The sequence below is a fragment of the Leuresthes tenuis genome, unplaced genomic scaffold (genome assembly GCF_036924035.1).
Source record: "Leuresthes tenuis unplaced genomic scaffold, fLeuTen1.0.hap1 SCAF_16, whole genome shotgun sequence".
Lineage (NCBI taxonomy): Eukaryota > Metazoa > Chordata > Actinopteri > Atheriniformes > Atherinopsidae > Leuresthes > Leuresthes tenuis.
Window position 1 is genome coordinate 320,306 of NW_027325370.1, and position 26,419 is coordinate 346,724.

The following is a 26,419-nucleotide window of genomic DNA, read 5'->3' on the forward strand; positions in this document are numbered from 1 at the left end:
CCACCAGTCAGACCACCAGTCAGACCAGTCAGACCACCAGTCAGACCAGTCAGACCAGCAGTCAGACCAGTCAGACCACCAGTCAGACCACCAGCCAGACCACCAGCCAGACCACCAGTCAGACCACCAGTCAGACCACCAGCCAGACCACCAGTCAGACCACCAGCCAGACCACCAGCCAGACCACCAGTCAGACCACCAGTCAGACCACCAGTCAGACCAGTCAGACCAGCAGTCAGACCACCAGTCAGACCACCAGTCAGACCAGTCAGACCAGCAGTCAGACCACCAGTCAGACCACCAGTCAGACCACCAGCCAGACCACCAGCCAGACCACCAGTCAGACCACCAGTCAGACCAGCAGTCAGACCAGCAGTCAGACCAGCAGTCAGACCACCAGCCAGACCACCAGCCAGACCACCAGTCAGACCACCAGTCAGACCACCAGCCAGACCACCAGCCAGACCACCAGTCAGACCACCAGTCAGACCAGTCAGACCACCAGTCAGACCACCAGTCAGACCAGTCAGACCACCAGTCAGACCACCAGCCAGACCACCAGTCAGACCAGTCAGACCAGCAGTCAGACCAGTCAGACCACCAGTCAGACCAGTCAGACCACCAGTCAGACCACCAGCCAGACCACCAGCCAGACCACCAGTCAGACCACCAGCCAGACCACCAGCCAGACCACCAGTCAGACCACCAGCCAGACCACCAGCCAGACCACCAGTCAGACCACCAGCCAGACCACCAGTCAGACCAGTCAGACCAGCAGTCAGACCAGCAGTCAGACCACCAGTCAGACCAGCAGTCAGACCAGCAGTCAGACCACCAGTCAGACCACCAGTCAGACCAGCAGTCAGACCAGCAGTCAGACCACCAGTCAGACCACCAGTCAGACCACCAGCCAGACCAGTCAGACCAGCAGTCAGACCAGTCAGACCAGCAGTCAGACCAGCAGTCAGACCACCAGTCAGACCAGCAGTCAGACCAGCAGTCAGACCACCAGCCAGACCACCAGTCAGACCACCAGTCAGACCACCAGCCAGACCACCAGTCAGACCACCAGCCAGACCACCAGCCAGACCACCAGTCAGACCACCAGCCAGACCACCAGCCAGACCACCAGCCAGACCACCAGTCAGACCACCAGCCAGACCACCAGTCAGACCACCAGCCAGACCACCAGCCAGACCACCAGTCAGACCACCAGCCAGACCACCAGTCAGACCAGTCAGACCAGCAGTCAGACCAGCAGTCAGACCACCAGCCAGACCACCAGCCAGACCACCAGTCAGACCACCAGTCAGACCAGCAGTCAGACCAGCAGTCAGACCAGCAGTCAGACCACCAGCCAGACCACCAGCCAGACCACCAGTCAGACCACCAGTCAGACCACCAGCCAGACCACCAGCCAGACCACCAGTCAGACCACCAGCCAGACCAGCAGTAAGACCAGTCAGACCACCAGCCAGACCACCAGTCAGACCACCAGTCAGACCACCAGCCAGACCACCAGTCAGACCAGTCAGACCACCAGCCAGACCACCAGTCAGACCACCAGCCAGACCACCAGTCAGACCAGCAGTAAGACCAGTCAGACCACCAGCCAGACCACCAGTCAGACCACCAGCCAGACCACCAGTCAGACCAGCAGTAAGACCAGTCAGACCACCAGCCAGACCACCAGCCAGACCACCAGTCAGACCACCAGTCAGACCACCAGCCAGACCACCAGTCAGACCACCAGCCAGACCACCAGTCAGACCAGCAGTAAGACCAGTCAGACCACCAGTCAGACCACCAGCCAGACCACCAGCCAGACCACCAGTCAGACCACCAGCCAGACCACCAGCCAGACCACCAGCCAGACCACCAGTCAGACCACCAGCCAGACCAGCAGTAAGACCAGTCAGACCACCAGCCAGACCACCAGCCAGACCACCAGTCAGACCATCAGCCAGACCACCAGTCAGACCAGCAGCCAGACCACCAGTCAGACCACCAGCCAGACCACCAGCCAGACCACCAGCCAGACCACCAGTCAGACCAGCAGTCAGACCAGCAGTCAGACCACCAGCCAGACCACCAGCCAGACCACCAGTCAGACCACCAGTCAGACCACCAGCCAGACCACCAGCCAGACCACCAGTCAGACCACCAGTCAGACCAGTCAGACCACCAGTCAGACCACCAGTCAGACCAGTCAGACCACCAGTCAGACCACCAGCCAGACCACCAGTCAGACCAGTCAGACCAGCAGTCAGACCAGTCAGACCACCAGTCAGACCAGTCAGACCACCAGTCAGACCACCAGCCAGACCACCAGCCAGACCACCAGTCAGACCACCAGCCAGACCACCAGCCAGACCACCAGTCAGACCACCAGCCAGACCACCAGTCAGACCACCAGCCAGACCACCAGTCAGACCAGTCAGACCAGCAGTCAGACCACCAGTCAGACCACCAGCCAGACCACCAGCCAGACCACCAGTCAGACCACCAGTCAGACCAGCAGTCAGACCAGCAGTCAGACCACCAGCCAGACCACCAGCCAGACCACCAGTCAGACCACCAGTCAGACCACCAGCCAGACCACCAGCCAGACCACCAGTCAGACCACCAGCCAGACCAGCAGTAAGACCAGTCAGACCACCAGCCAGACCACCAGTCAGACCACCAGTCAGACCACCAGCCAGACCACCAGTCAGACCAGTCAGACCACCAGCCAGACCACCAGTCAGACCACCAGCCAGACCACCAGTCAGACCAGCAGTAAGACCAGTCAGACCACCAGCCAGACCACCAGTCAGACCACCAGCCAGACCACCAGTCAGACCAGCAGTAAGACCAGTCAGACCACCAGCCAGACCACCAGCCAGACCACCAGTCAGACCACCAGTCAGACCACCAGCCAGACCACCAGTCAGACCACCAGCCAGACCACCAGTCAGACCAGCAGTAAGACCAGTCAGACCACCAGTCAGACCACCAGCCAGACCACCAGCCAGACCACCAGTCAGACCACCAGCCAGACCACCAGCCAGACCACCAGCCAGACCACCAGTCAGACCACCAGCCAGACCAGCAGTAAGACCAGTCAGACCACCAGCCAGACCACCAGCCAGACCACCAGTCAGACCATCAGCCAGACCACCAGTCAGACCAGCAGCCAGACCACCAGTCAGACCACCAGCCAGACCACCAGCCAGACCACCAGTCAGACCACCAGCCAGACAACCAGTCAGACCACCAGTCAGACCACCAGTCAGACCAGCAATCAGATCAGTTTAAGGAGTTTGACTTTAAAGAGGTTTTGACACCACAGAAGAAGAAAGGACTGATTCAATAGAAGCAGGTAGAAGATGGTCATTATGGCGTCATCAGAGGGAAAGGATGAAAGTTGGTGGATCTGCTGGTGAACCCGACTCTAACTTCAAGTGAGACTTTTATTTTCTGACAGGAACTCCTAAATGCAGACTTCCTCTCAGGTTTGACTGACACGACTCATTTCCCCATTTGGGCCAAAAAGCCTGAAGTCAAAGCCAGTGTCAGAACGCTCACTTCTTGTTTCCAGCTGATTCCTCTGGACGCCTGAACGCTTTGTCACTTCCGTTGGTTCCTGCTGAAACACGGTTTCTACTGTTCCCACACAACGGTTAAACTTTCAGAGCAACGTCTCACATCAGAGGAGATCTGACTCAGCTTTTTACGTTAAATCCGACTCTTCGCCTATTTTACAAAACAGCGCCGCCCTCCTGGAAGCCTTCTACATATGTTATGATGCGTAACCACGGCAACGGGAATGTTGTTAACCTATTGGATCGGCTCACTGGGCTTCCCAAAGCCCAAGTAATGTCTGGAATAAGACCTCAAATCAGGATGGACTGAAGAGGAGGCGTCTGGAATGCAAGACGGGAACAAAATGGAGGGAAAGGAGGAGGAAGTTCAAACCATTTCTTCCCCTGATCATCAGGGGAAATGTTTCAATTATATGATTTAAGTGATTATGTTGGTTCTCCTGAATTTAGCCTGCAGTCGGTTGTTCGAAAGCTGGATAAGTTTATCCTGCTTAGGTTACCATGGTGATTTATTCTCTGCAGCTAGCCTGCTCCGGACCAGGCTAAATACCAGGCTAAATACCAGGCTAAATACCAGGCTAAATACCAGGCTAAATACCAGACTAAATACCAGGCTAAATACCAGGCTAAATACCAGGCTAAATACCAGACTAAATACCAGGCTAAATACCAGACTAAATACCAGGCTAAATACCAGGCTAAATACCAGACTAAATACCAGGCTAAATACCAGACTAAATACCAGACTAAATACCAGGCTAAATACCAGGCTAAATACCAGACTAAATACCAGGCTAAATACCAGGCTAAATACCAGACTAAATACCAGGCTAAATACCAGGCTAAATACCAGACTAAATACCAGGCTAAATACCAGGCTAAATACCAGACTAAATACCAGGCTAAATACCAGACTAAATACCAGGCTAAATACCAGGCTAAATACCAGACTAAATACCAGGCTAAATACCAGGCTAAATACCAGGCTAAATACCAGACTAAATACCAGGCTAAATACCAGGCTAAATACCAGGCTAAATACCAGGTTAAATACCAGGCTAAATACCAGACTAAATACCAGACTAAATACCAGGCTAAATACCAGGCTAAATACCAGGCTAAATACCAGACTAAATACCAGGCTAAATACCAGGCTAAATACCAGACTAAATACCAGGCTAAATACCAGGCTAAATACCAGGCTAAATACCAGGCTAAATACCAGGCTAAATACCAGGCTAAATTCCAGGCTAAGTTGATTCTGTTGTCTTATCTTTGGACTCAGCAGCTGCGCTGATCAGAAATTAATGTGTTTTATAGTCATTCCTCGTTTTAAACAAGCAACAGTAAATTATTACTTTAAAAAAAGAAATAAACATGATCAAATTAAAAAAAGAGGTAAAGTTAGCCTGTTACGATAGTTGTTCTTCAGAATTGGGGCCTGTTCATGTGTTCCTCTGTAAATAAACTCCCTTCATTGTGTTTGCAGCTCAAATCTGATTTTATTGCAGTTATTAGTCATTAGAAACGGCTTCACTTGCAAAGGTGTTTGCAATTAAGTCCGTGATTAGGGTAAAAACCGACACTATAATAAGTCCCGTGAACCTGAACATGTCCTGTTTTAGAGGACATTATGAATAATGAGGTTGAACTGTTCGGTGGCATTTGGACCTCAGAGGGGTTAGAGACAGCTCAGGTCCACTGGCGTTTAGTGGCGAGTATCTATTGGAAATATCCAGATTTTCAGGCGAGGCCACCCGCTACCTGTGTGGAATACTGGGTCCCAGAACCCAGCGCGCACAGCGCCGCGCACAGCGCCGGCTCCACAGATGGTCTGTGTTGCGCTTCGTGTTTTCTCTACTCCATCGGGATGCTGAGAACCTTAATAAAGGACACTTTATTCTGGCAAATGAATGAAAGGGTCAGGTGTTTAAGCCCCGCAGAAGGCTGAGGACGACCCATTCATTTGAATCAGGTGAACCATGGAAAACATGCAGGGCGGGGTGCCTGGAGGACCAGGACTGAGAAACACTGCTTACATCACAGCTCTGAAGATATCAGCTCATAGCTGCTGCTGCTGCTGTTGTTGTTTTGAGGACCTCATCAGTTGTTTACTGAGTCTGTCTGAGCATTTCATTATTTGTTTGTAGATCATCAAAGTTCTGAGTTCACAGATATTTTAAATGAATGATTTTTGGATAATTAATAGTTTGTTTTGTTTTTATCTTTCACTAAATTGTATTATTTGTATTCTGTCAGTATAATTAATGAGTTATCTGTACATTTATTTGATTGATTATTGATCATAATTTGTGAATGAGCAGCAGCAGAGGACTGGTTTCTTATTTTTACAGAGCGGCCATGAACAGCTCGGCCCGATCGTCACCGGGTTCACCTCTCGCGAGATTTCGCCGTCCTGGGACCAATGTGATCGAATGTCTCGCGGTGTTTGGGAACTGACGGAGGGGGCGGGGTGCAGCAGGAGGGAGCAGAGATGTTTGGAGGCTTTTTTTTAAATATAAAATTATTTATTTAAATAAAAATGGCCGCCGTGGAGAGCGGAGAGGAGAGACTGTAAGTGAATTTTACATTTCATCCTCTGTTAAAGCCTCGCACGTGCCGCCGCCTCCGACACCCGCGAGCCTTTTCTGTTGTGCGTTTTATCGAAGTCAAAGTGCGTTGGTTTTCACCCCGGTCTGTCTCCGCGGAGCGGGGTTAGTGGGAATACGTCACCAACTTACTGCTAAGTCTGTACTTTAGCTGTAGCTTAGCCCGCTCCCTGCGCACCGCTGGGCCGCGCGACTTCCACACAACTCCCCGGGAAGTGAGGGCGGAGGCCGGCGGAGGGGCGTCCGCGACCGCCGGACCTCCGGAGGCCGGCGGCCCCGTTTCCACCCGCCTCCCTCAAACAGGCTGTCGGCTAACGGGCTGCTAGCTGCCCAGTAAACACACACACGAGCGCGCGTGCGCGCACAGCTTAACAGTACCTCGGGTTAACGCTGCAGCCTCCCACAGTTAGCACAGCGTTAGCATGTTAGCAGGCAGCTGCCGGAGTGCCGCTGAGCACAAAGTGCGTGTACGGCGTCGCGTGTCAGAGCGGCGGGCGCGCGGGTGTTTGTTCAGCAGTAAACTTCCTGTTCCTGTGGTGGCTGCTTCACCTCCACCTGCAGCTCCAGCACCAGAACAAAACAAAACAACTGACCCCAGGGAACCAGAACCGGGCCTTCAGAACACCTTAGTCTGCTCAGCAGGTTCAGCTGACCCCAGGGAACCAGAACCGGGCCTTCAGAACACCTTAGTCTGCTCAGCAGGTTCAGCTGACCCCAGGGAACCAGAACCGGGCCTTCAGAACACATGTAAACACCTTAGTCTGCTCAGCAGGTTCAGCTGACCCCAGGGAACCAGAACCGGGCCTTCAGAACACCTTAGTCTGCTCAGCAGGTTCAGCTGACCCCAGGGAACCAGAACCGGGCCTACAGAACACATGTAAACACCTTAGTCTGCTCAGCAGGTTCAGCTGACCCCAGGGAACCAGAACCGGGCCTTCAGAACACCTTAGTCTGCTCAGCAGGTTCAGCTGACCCCAGGGAACCAGAACCGGGCCTTCAGAACACATGTAAACACCTTAGTCTGCTCAGCAGGTTCAGCTGACCCCAGGGAACCAGAACCGGGCCTTCAGAACACATGTAAACACCTTAGTCTGCTCAGCAGGTTCAGCTGACCCCAGGGAACCAGAACCGGGCCTTCAGAACACATGTAAACACCTTAGTCTGCTCAGCAGGTTCAGCTGACCCCAGGGAACCAGAACCGGGCCTTCAGAACACATGTAAACACCTTAGTCTGCTCAGCAGGTTCAGCTGACCCCAGGGAACCAGAACCGGGCCTTCAGAACACCTTAGTCTGCTCAGCAGGTTCAGCTGACCCCAGGGAACCAGAACCGGGCCTTCAGAACACCTTAGTCTGACCCAGGTAGCTCACTGAGGCTTTCCTTTGAGGAGCCCGTGGCTCGGTTCAGGTTCTGGAGAATGTTCTGAGGCAGCTTTCATCTTCAAGCAAAACATACGGAATAATTGTTGTTCATGAAGCTGTTTTATGTCCTGAAACTGAAGAAAAGCAGGAATCTGATACAAAACCATCTTATTTAAGAGCCCAATATTCTAAATATATTTAAATAAATGATTAATAAATGATTAATTTGTTCTAACTGCTTTTAATTCAGAGGAAGTTTTGATCTTTAACAAAAGGTGAAGGTTTCCTTTCCTTCAGCCAGAACAGTTCGGTTTCATGAAACTAGAAAGAAACTAATTACTGTGTCATCCAGAACTTTTAAAACCGGACCGGCTTCTCAAACCGGACCGGCTTCTCAAACCGGACCGGCACCCCCAGGTGATGCTTCTGGGTTCGACTCCTCCTGCTTGGTTCCGGCCGCTCGGTTCAGGCTCCAAACCTCCATCTTTCTGCAGTAATCCAGCTGAACTCCCGTAAAGCTGCGCTTTTTCTCTTTCTTCAGTCAGAACCTGGGTCAGAAATCGGCCCGTTAGCACTTCCTGTTAAAGCGTTTCTGTCGCTCTGCTCTGATAAAATCCTGGTTTTATAACCTCAGAAACACCGTTAAAGTGGACTTTCAGCTGGACCAGAACCTCCCACAGAGGCAGCAGGAGGTTTCTCTCTCAGTTCATCGTCTCAGACAGACTTCAGTCAGTACCCGGGTTCTGCTGCTGTTGGGATGGGGGTCCGGTTAGGTGGTCCGGTCCAGCTGGACTGCAGCTGAGTGACGGAACACCAGCTCGTAAATATTTAAATCACTTTTAAACGCTCATTTAATCAGTTGATGTTAAAACCTTCATCCTTCACTCATTCCTGTTGGACTTCCTGCTGCAAACATAACCCAGCAGAGGGTTCTGATCCCGGCTGGTTCTGATCCCGGCTGGTTCTGATCCCGGCTGGTTCTGATCCTGGCTGGTTCTGATCCCGGCTGGTTCTGTACCCGGCTGGTTCTGATCCCGGCTGGTTCTGAGTGGAGTTTGCATGTTCTCCCCGTGTAAGTGTGGGTTCTCTGGGTTCTCCGGGTTCTCCGGGTTCTCTGGGTTCTCTGGGTTCTCCGGATTCTCCGGGTTCTCTGGGTTCTCCGGGTTCTCCGGGTTCTCTGGGTTCTCTGGGTTCTCCGGGTTCTCTGGGTTCTCCGGGTTCTCCGGGTTCTCTGGGTTCTCTGGATTCTCCGGGTTCTCCGGGTTCTCTGGGTTCTCCGGGCTCTCTGGGTTCTCCGGGTTCTCTGGGTTCTCTGGGTTCTCCGGGTTCTCCGGGTTCCTCCCAGCATCCAGAAACAGCTGTTCGGTCAGCTGGTGACTGGAAGTCATCTCTGAGTGGGAGGGGCTGGCTGTGTGTCTCTGACTGTTTACTGGCAGGACACCTGTCCAGGTGTGTCCTCTCAGCCAATGACAGCCGGGACGGGCTCCACCCCCCTGCAGCCCTGAGTTGGATTAAGCGGGTGATCTTTAATGATCTTTGAAGTCCTTTTGCCACCACAGAAAGCTGAGCCCTGATTGGTCCACGTCCCGGACCCGGCGCCCATCAGCAGCAGGGTCTGTCGTCCAGATTCAGACGCAGTTTTCAGTCCCTGAACACAACAGTGTGTGGCCACAGACTGCTGTAGGACGCCGTCAGCTGACCTCTTAACAGCCGTTTGCTTTAATGTGCAGGTACTGAGGCATCGGTACGATCCAACACAGAACCGACCGGTTAGCATGAGCCTGATCGGACCTGTGGGTGAGCTGGTGGGAAAAAGGCTGTTATGGAATGAGCTGTGAGGGGAAAAGTTAAAGCTTGAGTTGAGGTTAGGGAACAGCTTTGAACAGGTGGTTTAAAGGTAAGGAGGCGGGTATTTACCACCAGGGTTAGGGTTAGGGTTAGGTTGGTATCTGTAAATACCGTGTGGATGTGGGCGGGGCCTCGGTGTGACGGGGAAGTTGGTGTAAATACCGTGTGGATGTGGGCGGGGCCTCAGTGTGACGGGGAAGTTGGTGTAAATACCGTGTGGATGTGGGCGGGGCCTCGGTGTGACGGGGAAGTTGGTGTAAATACCGTGTGGATGTGGGCGGGGCCTCGGTGTGACGGGGAAGTTGGTGTAAATACCGTGTGGATGTGGGCGGGGCCTCGGTGTGACGGGGAAGTTGGTGTAAATACCGTGTGGATGTGGGCGGGGCCTCGGTGTGACGGGGAAGTTGGTGTAAATACCGTGTGGATGTGGGCGGGGCCTCGGTGTGACGGGGAAGTTGGTGTAAATACCGTGTGGATGTGGGCGGGGCCTCCGTGTGACGGGGAAGTTGGTGTAAATACCGTGTGGATGTGGGCGGGGCCTCGGTGTGACGGGGAAGTTGGTGTAAATACCGTGTGGATGTGGGCGGGGCCTCGGTGTGACGGGGAAGTTGGTGTAAATACCGTGTGGATGTGGGCGGGGCCTCAGTGTGACGGGAAAGTTGGTGTAAATACTGTGTGGATGTGGGCGGGGCCTCAGTGTGACGGGGAAGTTGGTGTAAATACCGTGTGGATGTGGGCGGGGCCTCGGTGTGACGGGGAAGTTGGTGTAAATACCGTGTGGATGTGGGCGGGGCCTCGGTGTGACGGGGAAGTTGGTGTAAATACTGTGTGGATGTGGGCGGGGCCTCGGTGTGACGGGGAAGTTGGTGTAAATACCGTGTGGATGTGGGCGGGGCCTCAGTGTGACGGGGAAGTTGGTGTAAATACCATGTGGATGTGGGCGGGGCCTCGGTGTGACGGGGAAGTTGGTGTAAATACCGTGTGGATGTGGGCGGGGCCTCGGTGTGACGGGGAAGTTGGTGTAAATACCGTGTGGATGTGGGCGGGGCCTCGGTGTGACGGGGAAGTTGGTGTAAATACCGTGTGGATGTGGGCGGGGCCTCCGTGTGACGGGGAAGGGTTTCAGCTTCAGCTTGTTGCTCAGAATCTTTCTGACTTCAGGTGTTCACGGCCAGTTTTTAGGGTCACACTGGCTTGAACTGTCCAGGTTTAGCTGAGATGTGTCGTAGCGAAAGGAAAGAGATCGATTCAATTTAATTCTGGTCTTTAACTCTGGTCTTTAACTCTGGTCTTTGATCCTGGTCTTTGATCCTGGTCTTTGATCCTGGTCTTTAACTCTGGTCTTTGACTCTGGTCTTTGATTCTGGTCTTTAACTCTGGTCTTTGATTCTGGTCTTTGATCCTGGTCTTTAACTCTGGTCTTTGATCCTGGTCTTTAACTCTGGTCTTTGATTCTGGTCTTTGATCCTGGTCTTTAACTCTGGTCTTTGACTCTGGTCTTTAACTCTGGTCTTTGATCCTGGTCTTTAACTCTGGTCTTTGATCCTGGTCTTTAACTCTGGTCTTTAACTCTGGTCTTTAACTCTGGTCTTTGATCCTGGTCTTTGATCCTGGTCTTTGATCCTGGGCTTTAACTCTAGTCTTTGATCCTCGTCTTTAACTCTGGTCTTTGATCCTGGTCTTTAACTCTAGTCTTTGATCCTCGTCTTTAACTCTGGTCTTTGATCCTGGTCTTTGACTCTGGTCTTTGATTCTGGTCTTTGATTCTGGTCTTTGATTCTGGTCTTTAACTCTGGTCTTTGACTCTGGTCTTTGACTCTGGTCTTTAACTCTGGTCTTTGATCCTGGTCTTTAACTCTGGTCTTTGATATCTGATCTTTAACTCTGGTCTTTGATCCTGGTCTTTAACTCTGGTCTTTGATCCTCGTCTTTAACTCTGGTCTTTGATCCTGGTCTTTAACTCTGGTCTTTGATCCTCGTCTTTAACTCTAGTCTTTGATCCTGGTCTTTGACTCTGGTCTTTGATTCTGGTCTTTGATTCTGGTCTTTGATTCTGGTCTTTGATCCTGGTCTTTAACTCTGGTCTTTGACTCTGGTCTTTAACTCTGGTCTTTGATCCTGGTCTTTAACTCTGGTCTTTGATCCTGGTCTTTAACTTTGGTCTTTGATTTTGGTCTTTGATCCTGATCTTTAACTCTGGTCTTTGATTCTGGTCTTTAACTCTGGTCTTTGATTCTGGTCTTTAACTCTGGTCTTTGATCCTGGTCTTTAACTCTGGTCTTTGATTCTGGTCTTTAACTCTGGTCTTTGATCCTGGTCTTTAACTTTGGTCTTTGATCCTGGTATTTGATTCTGGTCTTTGATTCTGGTCTTTGATCCTGGTCTTTAACTCTGGTCTTTGACTCTGGTCTTTAACTCTGGTCTTTGATCCTGGTCTTTAACTCTGGTCTTTGATCCTGGTCTTTAACTCTGGTCTTTGATCCTGGTCTTTAACTTTGGTCTTTGATTTTGGTCTTTGATCCTGATCTTTAACTCTGGTCTTTGATTCTGGTCTTTAACTCTGGTCTTTGATCCTGGTCTTTAACTTTGGTCTTTGATCCTGATCTTTAACTCTGGTCTTTGATTCTGGTCTTTAACTCTGGTCTTTGATCCTGGTCTTTAACTCTGGTCTTTGATCCTGGTCTTTGATCCTGGTCTTTAACTCTGGTCTTTGATCCTGGTCTTTGATCCTGGTCTTTAACTTTGGTCTTTGATCCTGGTATTTGATCCTGGTCTTTGATCCTGGTCTTTGATCCTGGTCTTTAATTGGTCTTTGATCCTGGTCTTTAACTCTGGTCTTTAACTCTGGTCTTTGATCCTGGTCTTTAACTCTGGTCTTTGATCCTGGTCTGTGATCCTGGTCTTTAACTCTGGTCTTTGATCCTGGTCTTTGATCCTGGTCTTTGATCCTGGTCTTTAACTCTGGTCTTTGATCCTGGTCTTTAACTCTGGTCTTTGATTCTGGTCTTTAACTCTGGTCTTTGATCCTGGTCTTTAACTCTGGTCTTTGATCCTGGTCTTTAACTCTGGTCTTTGATTCTGGTCTTTAACTCTGGTCTTTGATCCTGGTCTTTGATCCTGGTCTTTGATCCTGGTCTTTAACTCTGGTCTTTGATCCTGGTCTTTAACTCTGGTCTTTGATCCTGGTCTTTAACTCTGGTCTTTGATCCTGGTCTTTAACTCTGGTCTTTAACTCTGGTCTTTGATCCTGGTTTTTAGATCTGGTCTTTAACTTAAACTTTGACACATCAAAGAGCAGAGACAGAGGTCAGAGTGAGAAGTCAGACCAATCCCTAGGTAATTAAACCATTCTGTCTTCATGACCTCAGACTGAACCATTTATATCCTTTAGTGCCTTTCTGCACAGGAGGAGCATATTACTGTCATAGGAGAAGAAGAGTAGTTTTCAGAGGGTGATGCAGAAGAAAGGGAAGGGATCAGTGGTTGTGGAAGCTGTTGACCAGGAAGTACATGAGAAATGGAGCATCATCATTTTTATTTTCAGAAAGAAGTCACTAATGTGTGAATCGACTGATTAAAGAGAAGAAAATATGAAGGAAAGAAGAGAACTCAGGACAGATGAAGGCAGAAAGCAAGAGGAAACACTCATGTGGCTTTTCCCAGATGGACAAACAAAGTGCTTCAGAGTGCTTCACTGAAGTTTTTTCATCCACAAGTAACTAGACTCAGTTACTGATCCTGGTGCAGTTTGTTGTTAGATTCTGCAAATGGGACACATTAACGTTGGTTTGTATTAATCCTCCATCCTGCTGTCAGCCATCAGTTTTAACTGTTGGACAGAACCAGACTCAAACCGAGGTGAACATTTGTTCCTGTTTAATTATGTTTTTAAACCAACCAGTTAACGGACAGAGGAAACGTTACCTCATTATTCAGCAGTGAAACTGTAGCTGTAGCCCAAAATGACTGCATTTGAGAGGGTGAATAACATGAAAAGCGACACCAGTCAATAATAGATACAGCATTAGCTGCATAGCACTTTCCTTAACAATGTTACAAAGTGTTTTACAAGCAGGGATCAGGTGAATCAGGGCCGATGGATGTTCACAAAGCCCCAGCAATGAAATACGCAACGACTGTGTCAGACAATAACAAAGGCAAGGAAGTCTTCAAACGTTGCTGCAGACTTCATGTGATGTGAGCCACAAGTTTTTCATGGGGAAGGTCATAAGTAAAACTTATCAGTAGAAATAAAAGCAGAGCATGTGTTTTTGCTCTGTCTGAAGTGTGAAGAAATGAGGCAAGAACAGAGTGGCTGTTCTGCTGCTTACTTCCTGTTCTGGCGGACCGGTCTGACGGCAGCTTTGTGTCACTGAGACGGTTTCAGGAGACTTCACTGAAGGAACAAACTTCCTGTTCCTAAGCTGCTGCAGACACTAACCACTGCTGTGACTCATCGGCTGCTTTTACAGCCTAATGTTGACTTCCTGAAGCTTCATTAACGTCCGCTTCAGCTAATTTATATGCTGTATGGTTCAGAAGGTCCACAGTTTGAAGGATCTCCTATTGTACAGAGTTATTGGCACATTTATAGATAGATGTGACGAGTTTTTATTCAAATTAAATTCAGTTTTATTTATAAAGGGCCAAATCACAACAACTGTCATCTCAAGGTAGATTCAGTCCAACTCAAGCCACTTCGAACCCAAGGAGAGATAAATCAGGTTTGTTTCCACTTGCCCAGACGCAGGGTTTATGTCCCCCAGGCAGGTGGGCATCTGTTAATGTTGAGTCCTGACAGATGTGGATTAGAGGGGCAGAAAACTAACACAAAAGCTTCAGGGGGGAGAAGATTTCAACATAAAACAGGAAGTGTACATGAAGGTTCAAAACATAACCCAAAATCATGACAGCTACATTACTGACAGGATAAGTTAGAGCTGGCTAATATTGGTGTCTGGCTGGACCCGTGACCAATGGTTCTGCTGCTAATGTAAAGCCCACCTTAACTCTCTGGGCCTCTCAAGAACCCTGCTAATGATACCCTGGGGTGCTATTAAAAGTGTTCTGTTGACATTTACACCACCTCAATCAGTAAGGTTTCTGTCGTTATCACAGCGGTTGGACGCAACTTTAAGCTGTGGTCAGTTGATGTTATGTTCTTTCCCCAGTGAGCAGGGTCAAGAAGGCGAGGAAGGACCTGCCAACCCCCAGCCCCCCAGCCGAGAAAGAGAAAGGTCCCACAGTAAGAGTAAGAAGGCTCGCAGGGAGCGTCGCCATGCTGACCAGGGGGCAGAGGCGAAAATCTCGGCCACACCAGCCAGGTCGCCACCACAGGAGGGGGTGGAGCCAGAGAGTCAGGTATAGAGCAGGTCTTGGGATGGGTTGACTCTATCCTCCACCAAACTATGACACAGTATATCATAGCTGATGGTGAAAGATGTTCAGGTCATGAGGTGTTGTGCCACTTCCTCTGTGCTGCAGCCAGTGGCGGGACCATCGGAGCCAGGCTCGGGACCAGGGTCGGAGTCCGCAGGATCACCCAGGCAGCGCCGCTCCATCATTCGGGACCGTGGGCCACTTTATGACGACCCTACACTGCCTGAAGGCTGGACCCGCAAACTGAAACAGAGAAAGTCGGGGCGCTCTGCAGGAAAGTTTGATGTCTACCTGATCAAGTAAGCCACATCCACCCTGATGTTGGTCAGCCATGCTGGGGTGAAGTAAAAACTCTGACTGATTACTGTCCAACTTTTGTTGTTTTCTTGCTGCGAAGTTCGGAGGGAAAGGCATTTCGTTCCAAGGTGGAACTTATGGCCTACTTCCAGAAGGTTGGTGACCGAACCACTGACCCCAATGATTTTGATTTCACTGTTACTGGGCGTGGGAGCCCCTCTCGCCGCGAAAAGCGCCCCCCCAAGAAACCAAAAGTGGTGAAACCTTCGGGGCGAGGCCGTGGGCGGCCGAAAGGTAATCAGTCACTGATACCAAAGTTGACCTGGAGTCATTTTGCTGAACTCAGCAGTTCTTGAATCTTTCAGTGTGTGCTCATCTCTTTTTGTGCTCTTGTAGGCAGTGGGAAGATACGGCAAGCCACTGAGGGTGTGGCCATGAAGCGCGTGGTAGAGAAGACTCCAGGGAAGCTGCTCGTCAAAATGCCCTTCAGCAAGCCAGAGTCCTCCACTGGTGCCCCCTCGACCACCTCAAAGGTACCATTGGTCTTTCATTAAGTCAAACAGTTCACAGATCTGCTCTTTATGACAAAATTTGCCTTGACTTGATTCCTGCAGGTGGTGTCTCCTGCCGTGGTGTCCAAGTCCCGTCCTGGCAGAAAGAGGAAATCAGAGCAGGAGCTTCCACCTCAACCTCAGACTGCCCCCAAGAAACGGGGCAGGAAACCAGCGTTAGCATCAGCAGCATCTTCAGTTGCCACGACATCCACCTCCTCGGCATCTGTCTCTGGTAGCTCAACAGCTGGAAGCTACGCTGCGGCTGCCATCTTGGCTGCTGAGGCCAAACGTAGAGCAGCCAAGGAGTCTTCCACTAAACCTGTTGTCCAGGAAACAGCCCTACCAATCAAAAAACGGAAAACAAGAGAAACAGTAGAGGAAATGGAGAGTGTTCAGACCCCAAAAGTTACAACCACAGAGACTGGAGGGAGGACTACTTCAGAGGACAAGGGAGGTAAAGCAGAGGGGGCTCAGAGCTCTGATCTTCAGTCTACTCCCTCTGAACGGAGCCAGTCACAGTCACAGATGCAACCCTCTGCCTCAGATGGCAGCCAATCATATGGACACAAGACGCATAAGGGGCGGAAGCACAAGGAGAAAACTGGAGCAGGAGATGGAGGAAGCAGAGAAGAGGAGCTTGGTGAAGATGAAGCAGGATCTGAAAGAAGTGGCAGCAGCCGTAGCAGCATCAGCCCAACAAAAAGCCACAAAAGGAAGGAGCGACCACCTCACAAACACCACCATCACCACCACCACCACCACCATCATCATCATCGCCACCAACAGTCCTCTGCCTCACCATTAGATCAGCCTCCACCTCCTCCTCCAGTCCCTGGACATCTACCACCTTCCAGCCAGTCCAGGCCTGAAGCTGAGCCACAGATTATTCTTCAGCACCCCCCCCAACTGTCACAGCAGGACCCCCCCAGATCACAGCCCAAGTTTGTGCCTGAACCTCAGCATCCAGTCCCTCAGCCATGCCACCAGCTTCAAACCTGTCCTCAGACCCAGTTCCCCAGCCAATCCCAAGTCCAAAGTCGACAGCCAGTACCTCAGTCTTCTCCCACTAGACACAACAAACCCCCAACTCAAACCCACAGTCAGCCTCAATCCACTAACCAGAAAGTACAGTCACAACCAGCCCACTCCCCAACTCTGCACCGAACCCAGCCCCAGGCTCTGCATGCTCCACCTCAGTCTCCACCCCTCGTAAATGTTCATCCATCCCTAATAAGGCATCCAAAATCACAAACCCAGTCCTCCACAGCACTCGAGCCTCAAGTCCAGCCCATGCACCCATCTCAACATCAAACCCAGCTCAAAAAACTATCCCAGCCCCGGCCATCACTTACGTCTCAACTCCAAACGCAGGCCAGGACACCAACCCAATCTCAGCCTCAACCCCAGACCCAGACCTCAACGCAAGTCCAGAGTCAACCCCAGACCAGGACTCCAACGCAAGTCCAGGGTCAACCCCAGACCAGGACTCCAACGCAAGTCCAGGGTCAACCCCAGACCAGGACTCCAACGCAAGTCCAGGGTCAGCCCCAGACCAGGACTCCAACGCAAGTCCAGGGTCAACCCCAGACCAGGACTCCAACGCAAGTCCAGGGTCAACCCCAGACCAGGACTCCAACGCAAGTCCAGGGTCAACCCCAGACCAGGACTCCAACGCAAGTCCAGGGTCAGCCCCAGACCAGGACTCCAACGCAAGTCCAGGGTCAGCCCCAGACCAGGACTCCAACGCAAGTCCAGGGTCAGCCCCAGACCAGGACCCAAGCGCAAGTCCAGGGTCAACCCCAGACCAGGACCCAAGCGCAAGTCCAGGGTCAGCCCCAGACCAGGACTCCAACACAAGTCCAGGGTCAACCCCAGACCAGGACCCAAGCGCAAGTCCAAGGTCAACCCCAGACCAGGACCCAAGCGCAAGTCCAAGGTCAACCCCAGACCAGGACCCAAGCGCAAGTCCAAGGTCAACCCCAGGCCAGAACTCAAACGCAAGTCCAGGGTCAACCCCAGGCCAGAACTCAAACGCAAGTCCAGGGTCAACCCCAGGCCAGAACTCAAACGCAAGTCCAGGGTCAATCCCATACCAGGACTCCAACGCAAGTCCAGGGTCAAGCCCAGACCAGAACCTCTGTCCAACTTCAATCTCACCTGCAACCTCTGCATCAGGTGTTAACCCAACCACATACAAGGTACCCATCGCAACACCAACTTCAGACTCCATGCAGACCACAACCCGGACAGTCTCTCTCCCAGTCGACTCCACCAGTGTCCCAGTCCCAAGCACAACCACAATTTCAGCAGATTCAAACGCAGCTGCGTCCTCAACTCCACTCTCAGCTCACCAGACCACATGAGCAGCATCTGTCATCCCACAGACCATTGTCCAGTCTAGCCCGGACCAACTTCGCCCCTGCTCAGCCAAACCAGAGCGAACAGCCCCAAGACCTAAGTACCACACGACCCAGCCGGGGAGGCCAGCTGCCGAGGAGAGAGGTCAGCTTCGAGAGTGTCAGGGCAGAGGGGAGAGCGGAGCTGGCCACAGAGAGCAGAGAGGTTTTAGGAGGCGGCAGAGGATCAAATAGTACCTCGAGGCCCCTGAGCTCTGTGCCTCCTGGGCCCCCGGAAGCAGCAGGGGGGGGTGTTGTGCCCGGGGCGGATAGCAGGGCTCGGCTGAGGGCAGAGCCAGAGGCAGCAGGTGAAGGCAGGGAGCTTAGAGACATCGTTCCCCAGTCCACCGTCCCCTGTCCCAGCCGTGAAGAGACCGTAGAGTCACGGACTGCCGTCAGTGAAAGAGTCAGCTGATTGGTTTGACTGAAGAAAGGCTGACTGATGGGGGGCCTGACGGGCTTTGTCAGCAGCAGGTGGAAGAGAGCTGAGGCCGGGCTGCTAATGGTTTATAGACAGAATGAGGGTGTTTCACAGTGATGGAAAGACTCCTCGGCTCTGTCTAATTCTATCTAGAGACTCCTTAAAGTTCTGGACGTGAGAACCAGCCCGGCGCCAAGAGACAGCTGGAAGAGAAGTGTCTTTTTCTAGGAAAAACAAATGAAAAGGAAAAAGTGACAAAAAGTGTGTGTGTGTGTATATAATCAAAAGGCAGCTGTTGTGTCCCGCTAGTCTCCATCGGGAGGGGGGAGTAGTTTGGAACTAAAACCAATGCTTAACAACACATTACTCTGATGAAACGTTGCTTCCGGAATATAACCTGTTTCCTTTTATTTAGTAGTTAATTGTTTTGTCTTTGTTATACAGCTTTAAACTCTGATATTACTGATGGTCCCAGACTCCCGACTGACGGTTCAGCTCTAAACGCCTCTTTTTGACTGACAGTAACTTACGGAAACTAGTCCTCGACTGAATGCCTCGGAGATGATGTGGGGCGGCGGTTTGCACCTTAAACTGGTTTCTCACAGTTTTGTTTTCTTCCCCATTTTCAGTTAGAAGAAGAGGGGGGGTCAGTAAATCCTCAGTCCACTCAGCCCTGATTGTGAACATTGTTTGAAATATTTGAACCACGTGAGGAGTTCTTGGTTCCCCTGACAGACTCAGAAACTGATGAGTCAGGCGAAGAAGGACAGCTGCTCATGTTTCAAGTATTTACAGTTGTTCTTCCAGGATTTTTCCAAACTGGTCTTCATGAATTTGTTTGTTTCTGTACTGTTTTGTTTCCAAAGGAAGCACTATTAATATCAAACCAAACCCACTTCTAAAGTAGCTTTATTTTAGTTCTCAGTTTTAAAGAACAAGCAGGAAAGGATTTCTTTTAATTGTGTCTTCATGTTGAATGTCTGGAACAGTTTGCAGTCCTCCAGTTTGTACAATCAACCGCCTGCATGTCGCTCAGAGACCGCAGGCCTTCAACCAGAGCGCAGGTACGCAGAGGCCGGCCAGGCCGGTTTGAACTGATGTCAAACCTGGACCAAAGTCCGGTTCAGCTTCATGTGGGTCAGCTGTGCAGACAAATGATTCAGTTGTTCTAACCGAGAGTCTGTAAGTTCAGATCTGAGAGGTGAGGCTGATGCTTTCATGGTTTAATCCACCTGTAAGGTCAGATCTGAGAGGTGAGGCTGATGCTTTCATGGTTTAATCCACCTGTAAGGTCAGATCTGAGAGGTGAGGCTGATGCTTTCATGGTTTAATCCGCCTGTAAGTTCAGATCTGAGAGGTGAGGCTGATGCTTTCATGGTTTAATCCACCTGTAAGGTCAGATCTGAGAGGTGAGGCTGATGCTTTCATGGTTTAATCCGCCTGTAAGTTCAGATCTGAGAGGTGAGGCTGATGCTTTCATGGTTTAATCCGCTCAGACTCCACATGAAAGAAATGTTCTGCTGGTACTGACCAGGAAAATGAAGTAAACAACAAAACGGTACAAAAGAGTTTTCAGGGTTCATCCAATATTTGTTTCTATTCCAGAGCCGAGTCGCAGCGTTTCAGATGCTGCGTTCAAGTCACATCAGAACTGCAGGAATCAAAAAGCTCCACCCTATAAAACTCAGTGTTTAGCTCAATAATCTGCACTTTTTAGCCTGTACAGTTAGCTAATGTAGCTTTACCTGAGGACTGATTATGCACTATGTTCCATCTGTCCTTCATCTGTCCTTCATCTGTCCTTCATCTGTCCTTCATCTGTCCTCCATCTGTCCTTCATCCTGCTCATCCTGCTCAGATCCACACAGATCCACACAGATCCTGCTCAGATCCACACAGATCCACACAGATCCACACAGATCCACCACAGATCCACACAGATCCACACAGATCCTGCTCAGATCCACACAGATCCACACAGATCCACCACAGATCCTGCTCAGATCCACACAGATCCACTCAGATCCACAAAGATCCACCACAGATCCTGCTCAGATCCACACAGATCCACACAGATCCTGCTCAGATCCACACAGATCCACACAGATCCACTCAGATCCACACAGATCCACATAGATCCACACAGATCCACACAGATCCACTCAGATCCACACAGATCCACACAGATCCACCACAGATCCACACAGATCCACACAGATCCTGCTCAGATCCACACAGATCCACACAGATCCACACAGATCCACCACAGATCCACACAGATCCACACAGATCCTGCTCAGATCCACACAGATCCACACAGATCCACCACAGATCCTGCTCAGATCCACACAGATCCACTCAGATCCACACAGATCCACTCAGATCCACACAGATCCACACAGATCCACCACAGATCCTGCTCAGATCCACACAGATCCTGCTCAGATCCACTCAGATCCACACAGATCCACACAGATCCACACAGATCCACCACAGATCCACACAGATCCACACAGATCCACCACAGATCCTGCTCAGATCCACACAGATCCACCACAGATCCACACAGATCCACCACAGATCCACACAGATCCTGCTCAGATCCACACAGATCCACACAGATCCACCACAGATCCTGCTCAGATCCACACAGATCCACTCAGATCCACACAGATCCACTCAGATCCACACAGATCCACACAGATCCACCACAGATCCTGCTCAGATCCACACAGATCCACACAGATCCTGCTCAGATCCACACAGATCCACACAGATCCACTCAGATCCACACAGATCCACATAGATCCACACAGATCCACACAGATCCACTCAGATCCACACAGATCCACACAGATCCACCACAGATCCACACAGATCCACACAGATCCACCACAGATCCTGCTCAGATCCACACAGATCCACACAGATCCTGCTCAGATCCACTCAGATCCACACAGATCCACACAGATCCACCACAGATCCTGCTCAGATCCACACAGATCCACACAGATCCTGCTCAGATCCACACAGATCCACACAGATCCACCACAGATCCACACAGATCCACACAGATCCTGCTCAGATCCACACAGATCCACCACAGATCCTGCTCAGATCCACACAGATCCACACAGATCCTGCTCAGATCCACTCAGATCCACACAGATCCACACAGATCCACACAGATCCACCACAGATCCACACAGATCCACTCAGATCCACACAGATCCACACAGATCCACCACAGATCCTGCTCAGATCCACACAGATCCACTCAGATCCACACAGATCCACATAGATCCACACAGATCCACACAGATCCACCACAGATCCACTCAGATCCACACAGATCCACACAGATCCACTCAGATCCACCATAGATCCTGCTCAGATCCACACAGATCCACACAGATCCTGCTCAGATCCACTCAGATCCACACAGATCCACACAGATCCACAGAGATCCACACAGATCCACCACAGATCCACTCAGATCCACACAGATCCACACAGATCCACAGAGATCCACACAGATCCACCACAGATCCACTCAGATCCACACAGATCCACCACAGATCCTGCTCAGATCCACACAGATCCACTCAGATCCACATAGATCCACACAGATCCACCACAGATCCTGCTCAGATCCACACAGATCCACACAGATCCTGCTCAGATCCACTCAGATCCACACAGATCCACAGAGATCCACAGAGATCCACCACAGATCCACACAGATCCACTCAGATCCACACAGATCCACACAGATCCACCACAGATCCTGCTCAGATCCACACAGATCCACTCAGATCCACACAGATCCACACAGATCCACTCAGATCCACACAGATCCACAGAGATCCACAGAGATCCACCACAGATCCACACAGATCCACTCAGATCCACACAGATCCACACAGATCCACCACAGATCCTGCTCAGATCCACACAGATCCACACAGATCCACACAGATCCACTCAGATCCACACAGATCCACATAGATCCACACAGATCCACACAGATCCACACAGATCCACCACAGATCCACACAGATCCACACAGATCCACCACAGATCCTGCTCAGATCCACACAGATCCACACAGATCCACACAGATCCACTCAGATCCACACAGATCCACATAGATCCACACAGATCCACACAGATCCTGCTCAGATCCACACAGATCCACACAGATCCTGCTCAGATCCACTCAGATCCACACAGATCCACACAGATCCACCACAGATCCTGCTCAGATCCACACAGATCCACACAGATCCACCACAGATCCTGCTCAGATCCACACAGATCCACTCAGATCCACACAGATCCACACAGATCCACATAGATCCACACAGATCCACACAGATCCACTCAGATCCACACAGATCCACACAGATCCACCACAGATCCACACAGAGGTAGATAATGTACGATCAGTCCTTGGACTGTGAAAGGAAACATGTCAGGAGCCACAGATCAGATTCCAACAGCATTTTCTTTTCCCTGAACAGTTTCTCACATCCACAAAGAACCCCGACTTTCTGTCTGTGGCCTCAGAACAGCACAGACTGCAGAGTAAAAAGTGTGCTGTGGACCCTCTGCTTCACCCCACTTTTACTCTGAATTAGACTTCTGAGTCATGGACTCAGCTCAGCATCAACGATCCAAACAACTAAATAAGATTCAGCCTCAGAATCATAAGGAAACCAGCATCCTGTCCTCTGAGGTGCCGGAGCTGCACCAGCCTCTGATTAACAGATCTCAGATCAGTTCAAGTGAACCAGTCAAGGATCCAACAGAACCTGGTCCAATAGAACCAAACTGCTAGCATTAGCATTCAACATGGTTAAATTCTGTAATTTACATTCTCACGGCGGGTTTTTCCCACCGAGGATTCAGCTGAGATTAATGTTCAATAAATAAAGAGCAACAGAATGAATGATCCGATTAAAACGGGCTTCAGGTACTGAGTCGTCATTTAGGAGCGCTGTCCAGGCAGGTGAGCCGTGAGGATCTCTGCCTCTCGGCCCTGAACTTCCAGACTCTGTCTTCACAAAGTGTAAAATGAATGTCTCCATCCCGGACAAATAAACGTGCCTCTCTGAAGCGTGACCTCACCTGGAGCTGCGTGACCTCACCGTGACCTCACACAGGTGACCTCACACGGGTGACCTCACCGTGACCTCACACGGGTGACCTCACCGTGACCTCACACGGGTGACCTCACCTGGAGCTGCGAGGCCGTGACCTCACACAGGTGACCTCACCGTGACCTCACACAGGTGATGGGGTCGTGACCTCACACAGGTGACCTCACCGTGACCTCACACAGGTGACCTCACCTGGAGCTGCGAGGCCGTGACCTCACACAGGTGACCTCACCGTGACCTCACACAGGTGATGGGGTCGTGACCTCACACAGGTGACCTCACCGTGACCTCACACAGGTGACCTCACACAGGTGATGGGGTCGTGACCTCACACGGGTGACCTCACCGTGACCTCACCGTGACCTCACACAGGTGGCCTCACACAGGTGACCTCACACAGGTGACCTCACACAGGTGACCTCACCGTGACCTCACACAGGTGGCCTCTGCGTACCTGCTGCAGCCTGCTGCCACGCCTGCCCACAGCAGCCTGTTAGCTTCCTGCAGAACTCAAACGTCCCTCTGTGATCGGATTCTCTCCACAGGACTCGACCGGCACAAACTACCGTAACCAGCCACCATATTGCATGTTCCAGAGTTTAGTGCCTATAATATTGTGCGTCTTGCCAGAAGCCACCATGTCAGCTAAGCCATGTTGTGTTTCTAGACTTAGTAGTGATGTGTGGTGACTTCATAGTTGCTAATATTGAGGATGAATATTCTGCTTTTACTCTGGTTGGAATTCAGTGAAACTCCAAAATACACTGTCGCTGTAGACAAACTAGTTTTTACCTGTTTTCTTATTTTTCTTTCTAACTAAAAGCGTTTGTTGTCCCCTGATGTGTGTCGTCTGACTGGTCCTCACACCAACACCAAGACCGAAAACTACTGCTGCTCCGACACTCACAAAGGTTAAAGGTTAAAGGTTAACATTCAGAGCTGCTCATCAGAGGGAATTACATAAGAATAGGTTCTGCTGCTGTGGAAAAGTCCACCTTCTCCCAGTCTGTCGGGACATAAAACAGCTGCTCCTCAGCAGGTGTTAAACTCAGTAAATTCAACCTCAGATCAACACTGTCTCATTATTTATGGAATAAAAACTTCCATAAATTCCCTGAGGTTTCCTGTGGGACGTTCTCAGTCTCTCTCCTGGTTCTGGAGGAATCTCGGCCCTCTTCTCTCCAGCTTCAGCTCATTGAGGTTTGCAGCTTTGGTTTCTGCACAGCTCTCTTAAGGTCCCACCACAGCATCTCAGTCAGGCTGAGGTCTGGACTCTGACTGGACCATTGCAGCACCTTGATTCTTTTCTTTTTCCCACATTCTGCTGTAGATCTGCTGCTGTGTTTGGGATCTTTGTCCTGTTGATGAGCCAGTTTCAGCCCAGCTTTAGCTGTGGGACAGACGGCCTCACATCTGACTCTAGAATACTTTGGTATCCAGAGGAGTTCATGGTGGACTCAATGACTGCAAGGTGCCCAGGTTCTGTGGCTGCAGAACCAGCCCAGATCATCAGCCCTCCACCACCGTGCTTGACAGCTGGTATGAGGTGTTTGTGCTGATCTGCTGTGTTTGGTTTCCTCCAAACGTGCTGCTGTGCATTAGGACCAAACATCTCCACTTTGCTCTGGTCTGTCCAAAGGACATTGTTCCAGAAGTCTTGAGCTTTGTTCAGATGCAGCTTTGCAAACCTAAGCTGTGCTGCCATGTTCTTTTTAGAGAGAAGAGGCTTTCTCCTGCAGCCCTTCCAAACAAGCCATCCTTGTTCAGCCTTTTTCTAACTGTGCTGTCATGACCTTTAACCTTTAACATGCTAACTGAGGCCCGTAGAGTCTGAGATGTATGACCTTTAACCTTTAGCATGCTAACTGAGGCCTATAGAGTCTGAGATGTATGACCTTTAACCTTTAACATGCTAACTGAGGCCTGTAGAGTCTGAGATGTATGACCTTTGAGCTTTAACATGCTAACTGAGGCCTGTAGAGTCTGAGATGTATGACCTTTAACCTTTAGCATGCTAACTGAGGCCTGTAGAGTCTGAGATGTAGCTCTGGGCTTCTTCACCTTGGGGTGACCTTTAACCTTTAACATGCTAACTGAGGCCTGGAGAGTCTGAGATGTAGCTCTGGGCTTTTTCACCTTGGGGTGACCTTTAACCTTTAGCATGCTAACTGAGGCCTGTAGAGTCTGAGATGTAGCTCTGGGCTTTTTCACCTTGGGGTGACCTTTAACCTCTAGCATGCTAACTGAGGCCTGTAGAGTCTGAGATGTAGCTCTGGGCTTTTTCACCTTGGGGTGACCTTTAACCTTTAACATGCTAACTGAGGCCTGGAGAGTCTGAGATGTAGCTCTGGGCTTTTTCACCTTGGGGTGACCTTTAACCTTTAGCATGCTAACTGAGGCCTGTAGAGTCTGAGATGTAGCTCTGGGCTTCTTCACCTTGGGGTGACCTTTAACCTTTAACATGCTAACTGAGGCCTGTAGAGTCTGAGATGTAGCTCTGGGCTTTTTCACCTTGGGGTGACCTTTAACCTTTAACATGCTAACTGAGGCCTGTAGAGTCTGAGATGTAGCTCTGGGCTTTTTTGCTTCTTACCCTCTGAGTTCCTGTGGAAGCAGTGAGGGTTCACTTAGTTTTTCACTCACTGTTTTGTCTCAGTTTGTGTTCCATAAATAATGAGACAGTCGTGTGTTGATCTGAGGGTGAATTTACTGAGTTTAACTCCTGCTGAAGAACAGATTTTATTATGTTCTGATGTGTAAAACCTGAGAACTGACAGAGGGTGCACTTTATTTTTCACATGACCGTTTA

The 26,419-nt window shown here is 50.6% G+C and overlaps 1 protein-coding gene and 1 long non-coding RNA gene across 4 annotated transcripts; both read left to right on the forward strand.

Moving 5' to 3' along the window:
- Positions 1-5,871: 5,871 nt before the first annotated feature.
- mecp2 (methyl CpG binding protein 2) lies at positions 5,872-20,408 on the forward strand. 3 transcript variants are annotated; one of them, XM_072366431.1, is made up of 6 exons: positions 5,872-6,158; positions 14,573-14,762; positions 14,886-15,079; positions 15,178-15,371; positions 15,474-15,610; positions 15,692-20,406. In XM_072366431.1, exons 1-6 carry the CDS (start codon positions 6,127-6,129, stop codon positions 18,440-18,442), a joined length of 3,498 nt encoding a protein of 1,165 aa, XP_072222532.1. In that variant the 5' UTR covers positions 5,872-6,126; the 3' UTR covers positions 18,443-20,406. The 3 variants fall into 3 exon arrangements, with proteins under 3 accessions (XP_072222532.1, XP_072222531.1, XP_072222530.1); XM_072366430.1 differs by lacking the exon at positions 5,872-6,158 and having other exon boundaries at positions 12,608-14,762; positions 15,692-17,686; positions 17,759-20,408; XM_072366429.1 differs by lacking the exon at positions 5,872-6,158 and having other exon boundaries at positions 12,610-14,762.
- Positions 20,409-22,682: 2,274 nt separating this feature from the next.
- LOC140271657 (uncharacterized) lies at positions 22,683-24,450 on the forward strand. Its single transcript, XR_011907860.1, has 2 exons — positions 22,683-23,957; positions 23,997-24,450. It is a non-coding gene; the product is annotated as an uncharacterized lncRNA (long non-coding RNA).
- Positions 24,451-26,419: the final 1,969 nt, after the last annotated feature.